At 35.7% G+C, this 7,946-nt stretch overlaps 1 protein-coding gene across 1 annotated transcript; it reads right to left on the reverse strand.

Annotated features, from left to right (window-relative positions):
- Positions 1 to 1,921: 1,921 nt before the first annotated feature.
- LOC129760895 (GTP cyclohydrolase 1-like) lies at positions 1,922 to 3,033 on the reverse strand (the record flags this gene model as incomplete). The annotated part of the gene is made up of 1 exon (XM_055758576.1): positions 1,922 to 3,033. A coding segment is annotated over exon 1 (451 nt), but the record flags the coding sequence as incomplete, so codon positions are not given.
- Positions 3,034 to 7,946: the final 4,913 nt, after the last annotated feature.

The raw sequence follows: 7,946 nt of genomic DNA on the forward strand, positions 1-7,946 counted from the left end.
TTCAATGCCTAGATTTGTTCATGGATTTTAGAAAAAATTGCCCGGTCGCGTGAGTGAAAAATTGTTGCAGCCTTAAGTCGAAACTTTTATATTTGATACATTTGATTTTAAACCTATTTTCAAAAGATATTTCGAAAACAAGAGCTGATAGAAAAAAATAAATATAATCTAAATTTGGATGCAGCACCCCTAAACTAATCAAAATAAGCTCTTAAAAATCTTTGCGCGTAATTAAAAAGAGGATTTTTTAGCTTTTGAATCAATTTCAATTACTTGTAATTATCTTCAACTAGCATTTATGTATGTATGTTGTATGTTGGTTATCCACCATGGATGCACGGATTCACCGCAGTTCCTGCCTAAGTATGTGCTTACATGCATTCTTTAGATTATTAAGTTCGACAAATCTCCAATGCAACGCGTACATCATACCCGGACCCCATGGATTCGTATAAACTGTTATGGATGAATGTATTGTGTTGATGTAGGTTTATTTTGGAAGAACGAGTCAATAAGGTGGGCTAGTTTACTTACAGGTATTCCGGCATCCGTGTATATACCTGGTCAGCTGGCAACTGATTGAACATTCTTATTATATAGTCAGTTAAAAGACGAAACACATCTTACCTGTTGGCCACTTATGGGATTCGAACCCAACAGTTTTCTTGCTGATACCGGGAATCGAACCCAGTACGCCTGGCATACCAACACCAGACTCGCGCCTGCCTATCCACTAGACCACATCGAGGCTTTTTGTTATTTTCAACTAGCATTTATGATAAAAAAAAAATTTACAACACGTCCTATTAAATATAAAGTCTAACTAATCGTGCAATTTTCATCCAAGCTTCCAGAAAATCGTTAACACATTATTTTATAAAAATTTGATCAAAAAGTTTTGTTTTTGGATGCAAAAATAAGATATTATAAGAACTTTATATGAAATTTTCATAAATTTTGCAAAACAAGTTTATAAATTCGGGAATTTTGAACAAAATCCGGGCAATCGGGCCAGATTGAACCTTTCCGAAAGTTTTTTTTTTCAAATATCCGGGAAAGTTCGGCTAAAAGCGGGCAATCTGGCAAGCTTAAATTAAAGCGCCTGTGTATTGAAAACCAATAATTAAAACATAAAATAAAAGTAAATTTAAATAAGGAGTGGATCGTTAGTAAACATTTACAGAAAGAATTTAGAAAATAAAAGTTTTTTTTACACAAAACTCATTTCACATAACCGAAAACCTTTCAAATTAGCTCATATTCAGTCTTATTTAGAATATTTCCTGCGAACGGGTATAAGTATCATTAATATAATAATTGATCTTAATAGAGGACTGGATGCACAAAATGATAATATTTTACTGCCATTTTAGCTTAAAATATGTCCATTATGATCGTGTCCACTAAAAGTAATGCTGAATGGACTTTTTATTATCCACAGTAGGTATATAAGCATTTTTTGTTTATAATCTATTGAAATAAGTTGAAGTTAAGCAAAACAAATCAGTCAGATCTTTTAAAGTTTGTTGTTCGCTCTTCAGCGTTTTAAATCTAAGAGTTTCAGAATTTCTGAAACTTTTGAATTTAATTCCAAAACAATATCAAATCATGTGATGATACTTTTCAATGATCAAAGTTGGGATGTTCCTATGTTTCAAAAATGTTCCAGACAGTTTGGTTACCCTATGGCCGGCTACTATCACTTGTTTGTTGTTTTGATTTCGTATTTCAATCGAACCAGAAAGTGAGAGTTGTAAACATGTTTCAAAACGCGCTGGGAAACAAACGTGTAGGGAATGTTCGGAATAGAACTAGTTCTATGACATTAAACGGCATAACAATTCTACAACACCAATCAATCCACACCAAAGCTACTTCCGGTCAACAATCATTCGAGAAAGATTTCTTTGGAAGCCAATACCTGGAGCCAGGGTGGTTCGCGGAGTACTCGGCACGGTATTGTCCCCCCCACCATGGGTGGCATTTCCGCTCTCAAAAACCTCACCTGACGAGAAGCTGGTCGTTCGGATCGACTGAGCACGATTGAGTTCCGGCCTTGTGGTGCTGCCGTTGCCGACTCCATTGCTAGTGACTGCACCGCCATTCGTCGATTCGGCCTGATCGGCCCCGGCAACGACGGCAGCCGCCAGTTCGTCGTCGAGCGTTTCGGATTCGGTTTTCCGCAGGCTGCTGGAACGACGCCGGGCCGCAAAAGCCGTCGTGCCCCCGGATCCACTGTACACGCTATTGTTCAGGCTCACCAACGACCCGTTGCCATTGCTCAGCGAACTGCTCCGAGGGAAGTTCGTGTCGTCGATCTCCTGATTCAGCTCATCGGCGTTGTCGGAGATTTCGTAACGACTGAAACTCATGATAATGCTTGACACTTATTGTTTTCACTATCACTTTAGGAATTTTTCATAAAACAACTGGACAATGGACACCAAAAAAAAAAAACACAAAACGGAAACCTAAACTTGATAGTTGAAAAATGCGCGCTTATTAGTGACTGATTAATCGATCGACCGATCGAGTGCTGTTCACCTTTTAGCGAGAGGATCAGTTCGTGGCTACAAGTGTACTAAACCGACTGATCATGGTGGAGCCAAGGAATTGTTGTTGCTTGTCGTTTTGAGAATTCAAATGATCGGTTGTTGAAAGTCGAAGTTGAGTTGAGTGAGCGGGAGACTTAATGATCGATTCGTTTGTCGTTGACTTGAGTTGTGGAAAAACCACCGAACCACGAGACTCTCTGATCCAAAAACGATCGGAGGTATTTGAGTGAATAAGTAAGTGAGAGAGGGATCAAAATGTAGCTACATTTTAATCGTTTTATTAAAAATGAAACATTGCGATTGAAACAGGATCACTTAAAACGAAGGTCCGAGCCATAAGCCGGTTGCTATAAATTAACGCCAACCGGTGTGACGCCGGTTGAGTTGAGGTACGGTTGAGCTCACACAAGCAATTTCTAGGACACGATCGTCAAAATTATTAATTCTGTAACACTCGTTGCTGAAAAACAGCTAAACAGTCGAACATTCTAGATCCAAAGTGATAAGCCTTCTATTTCGTTCTGAGTTTAATTGGAATTTGGAGATTGAGACACTCAGACAAAATGCAATTTTGTGATAAAAATCAAATTCGTCAAAAAATTCAGAAAAAAATTCCATTGGTAATTTTGCAACTTGAAATCAAATTTTATTCATATTTTAAAAATTATATGCAAAGGAAACGATTTTTAAAACTTGACTAAAATTAAAGCCAAATTTTAGATCTAAAGCCCAAAATAAGAATCGTAATCTGAAGTGATTTTGATCTTTTATGTGTCTGAAAATCAGATATATCTGAAATTTGAAATTGAGCAGTTAAATTCAATTTCAAACTTGAGATAAATCTGATTTTCAGACACATACAAGATAGAAAACACATCAGTTCCTCTAGAATACGAATTCAGAAATTTTTGAGGTGAATTTGAGAATCGCATAAACAATCGAATTCATACAGAAATATTTTATTCGGAGAAAAAATCTTCATTTCAAAATCGAAATCAAAAAGCTTATGTTCGGAACAAAATATAAAAAGTTCTCGTAAAATTTAAAGTTATAGACACAAAAAACAAATATATTTAAAAAAAATATTGATTTTACCACATTATTTAAAGTTTTAATGTGCCATGCCAGTCGCAAAACTCAAGAGAAAATTCGTGGTTCAGATGTCTCTTTAGATTTCCTGTCGGATTATGTCACATGACCCGATTATGTCACATGTTGCAAATATGTCACATGGCCGATTATTTTGCATGGTCAGATATGTCACATGGTTCGATTTTGTCACATGGTCGATTATGTTGCATGGTCCGATTATGTCAAATGGTTAGATTATGTTGCATGATCAGATTATGTCACAGATTATGTTGCATGATCAGATTATGTTGCATGGTCGGATTTTGTCACATGGTCCGATTATGTCACATGGTCGATTATGTTGCATGGTCAGATATGTCACATAGTTTAAATATGTTGCATGGTCAGATTATGTCACAAGGTCGATTAGGTTTCAACGTCGGATTATGATACACGGTCCGATTATGTCACATGGTCGATTATGTTACATGGTTAGATATGTTACATGGTCAGATTATGTTGCATTGTCGGATTTTGTCACATGGTCGATTATGTTTCATGGTCGGATTTGTCACATGGCCTGACTATGTTGCATGGTCTGATTTTGTCACACGGTCTGAATATGTTGCATGGTCAGATTATGTCATATGGTCGATTATGTTTCAACGTCGGATTATGACACATGGTCCGAATATTTCACATGCTCAGATTGTGTCACATGGTCCGATTATGTTGCATTGTCGGATTTTGTCACATGGTTGATTATGTTTCAGGGTCAGATCATAATTTGACGATACCTTTGTCACATGATGCAAAATCAGATTTTGTTCTATGGTCAAATTATGTTGTTTAACCAGATTATGTCAGATGGTCTAAATATGTTGCATAGTTCGTTAATGTCACATGGACTGATTATGTTGAACGCTCGGATTATGTTTTAAAAATGGTCGAATTCTGTTCTATGGTTGAAATTTGTCATACAGTCAGTGTTGCCATTTTGAAATCGTCACATGTTGATCTTGACGAGAATAGACCATAAGTTCAACTATTCAATTCGTTACAAGCTATAGGGAAAGCACAGACAAACAGACTGGACACTCCATTTTCATTTTCGCAAAACTGCTACAAATTTTATGCAGCTAGGCAATGTAGACACCAGCGGCGCTGGTATAATTAAATCTAATTTTTTTCATCATGGTAGCTGTGTATTTTTGCATCTCCATGGTGCTTTTTTATTTTATGTTATCGTTTGTTTTCATTCGGTTGTATTTCGGGAAGCTCTGTTTCAAGATTTTGGTAATTATTCCAACGATCTGGCCCTATCGGAAGACAAACAAACCGAACCGTGCAACAGGAGCTGCTTGAAGAAGTTTATGTAAGGTATTATTTTGAATCTTTCCGTTATTTCCGGACAATGTTCTTAAGTTTAGATGTAATAAGCTAGACCAACGGTCCTATTTTCATTTCAGGAATTACTACACGCGATGGTTATGATGCGGATAAGTTGGTCACATCTCGTTTTGAAGGCGATGGAGATTTGGAAAATACCCTAGCTTGTGGACAGCTCGACTGGAGCAAAATGAAAACTATTTGTTGAAGACCACTTACATGGGAAAAGGCTTTTCCCAGTCATTTAATTTGTATCGGTCCGGATCATACAAATTCTTGAAGTACGCTCATTTGAAACTATGCGAAAAGTCAAAGTAATATGAAAAATAATATGTGAGAAGTGAAGATATTTGTTTTCAAGGAAGAAGCCAGCTGCAGAATACAAACTTATGTTGTAAACAATTTTCAAACAAAATCTCACTTCAAATAACACGAATACTCTCGTATTACGGTGCTTAGCATGGAAATATTCTTTTTCAAAAATATATTTTTGGAATCTGGTATTAGAATATACCACTGGACTTTTTATCGTTTTGGAACTAAAGGAAAATTGCGAAATATAATGTTGAATAAACTTAATTTTTAAAATGAAAATTAACTTTTTTCAAATGAGTTTTGTATATTGAAAGGTTTATTCCTTTTCAAATGATCCAGGGCATTAGGTAATAATATTTCCAGTCCGGAACTGGTAAGTTGTTGATTTGCTTGGTTTGATTGTTGCAGTCACTGGTCGACCATCTGTTTTTATAGAACACATCTGATCAGCAACGCAGTTTTCTTCCCTCTGAATGCTCCCCACCTGGAAGGATACGGTCGTTATCACTTCTGAAAACTTAATCCCAATCAAAAGTATGAAACTTCCTTTAAAACCTTCTAACTGCAACAGCTTAGTGAAGAAAAATTCCAACCTGCTTGTTTACGGTTTCAGTTGTGAATGTCAAGATGTCATGGCTACCTTCAATGGTTTAATCTACTATGTCGATATTGGTAGGCAATGTCGCCAACAGATGGCAATGTAATCGCTTTGCGAAAAAATCACCAGATTTTCTTAAGAGTGTTCTGTCTGTTTGTCTGTGGGGAAAGGTTTCCTAAATGGGCCTATCGGGTTAAATGACCCTACGGCCGTTTGACGAAATGGCTGACAATACAACATATCTAATCAATGCATTTTGAGGGTGATACGCTAAGAACATAAGGTAAGAAAGAATTTTATGAATAAACCAACTCAAAAAAGTTAAAAAATTCATACAAGGTTTTGATACCTTTTGATGTAATATTTTGACTTTTAAAAATTATCCGTAAAGAAGCTCAATACAAAAAGTTGGGTGGTATTTGTTTCTTATTCAAATGAACCTTAGATGTATAACAAATTTAAGCTTTAATGATGGTTTCATAATGATGGGAAAGTGGAATAAGAGAGTGTTTTCGTATGCCCCCATCATGTTTGTAAAATGCCGCTTCCCTAAAATAACAGATTAAATAGAATAAATATATGATTTTTATCATTAAAACTAAGCTAAGCTCTAATTAACATCTTAAGAGCAAATAGATGATCTCAAAACAGATTTGATAAAATTTATCTTAGGAATGAAATTTCTCCATATGATGCAATCCCTAAATTTTGTTTATTCCATAAAGTTATAAAAAACAAAGATTTTTATAAAACTTCAGCTTTGTCGTATGAAAGTTATCAGTTTCTAGCATTTCCAATGAAATTTTACGAAAGTATTGCCAGAAAAACAGAAATTTTACCTTAAACATAAATAGGCGCGTTTAGCCCGCACGGTTTGAGGTTCGGCAATTTTGACAACAGTTATAGTAAAATCAATTTCTCAAAAACGGAAGGAGACTTCAACAAAAAAAATTACTCCAATGTTTAGAAAACAGATGTCTGCTCATGTGTATATAGTTTTTCTACACATATTCGATGTAAAATTGGATTAAATCAGTATGCTGCTTAATAGGCGCATATAGCCCGCTTCCCCCCTAAGGTACATCGGGCAAGTGCAAACATTCAGCTTTTCAAAAAAAAAAAAAAAAATTCATATTTATTTATTTAGTCTTTGCAGACTTAGAGATGTTTACACATTACAAAAAGATACTATCTTATTCTACTTTTGAACGCAGCCTTAGAAATATTAAAATCAAAGTTACTAACTATTTCATTGAAACGAGCACAACATGTATCTAAAGGGTTGTTTTGCCCGTATCGGGTTTCTAGTAGTAAGTCTGAGAAATTCCTGCGTCCGAGTTGATCTTACAGGAGCGTTAAACGGAAGTAACGACAACAATTCTGGACAGTCCACATTATTCTGTAGAATATCAAAGATAAAGAGCCGTTGTCGAAGAATGCGCCTTGATGCCAGCGTCGGTAGATTCAGCAACAAGCAGCGCTGTTTGATTACACACGAATTCAAGTACGTACTAGACATGCACAGTATGTTTTTGTTTTGCATATTTTGGCTTTAAAAAGGGTATCCAAATCCAAATTTTCGTTCAAAGGTGAGTGTTTGGACTGATATTCAAGTGAAAGTAGAAAATTTATGATAAATTTTCAGTACACCTTGAAAGTTGTGAAAATATTATTCACTCTTTTAAACCCACACTGCGGGGCAAGTGCAAACATCACTACTGGGGTAAGTGCATACGCACTTTGAAGCCATGTAACATCAGCCATTTCAAAAAATTCATCTCCAAAATGGTTCAGCATTATATTAGAATGGCCAGAAGAGGTATCCAAATTGTTGTATCTGAAGCGGATATTCAAATTTTTTCAATCCCTTGGTAATTAAAGGTCTTTTGGTTGTAACAGCAATTAACAAAAAATGGAGTCCCGTTTTCCCCAGTAATAAATGTTGAAGGAAAACAGCAAATCTAATATATAAAGATGAGTTGGACTATATATGTTTGTTTGTTTGTATGCACCTTATA

This window comes from Uranotaenia lowii, unplaced genomic scaffold, assembly GCF_029784155.1.
Source record: "Uranotaenia lowii strain MFRU-FL unplaced genomic scaffold, ASM2978415v1 HiC_scaffold_814, whole genome shotgun sequence".
In the NCBI taxonomy this organism is placed as follows: domain Eukaryota; kingdom Metazoa; phylum Arthropoda; class Insecta; order Diptera; family Culicidae; genus Uranotaenia; species Uranotaenia lowii.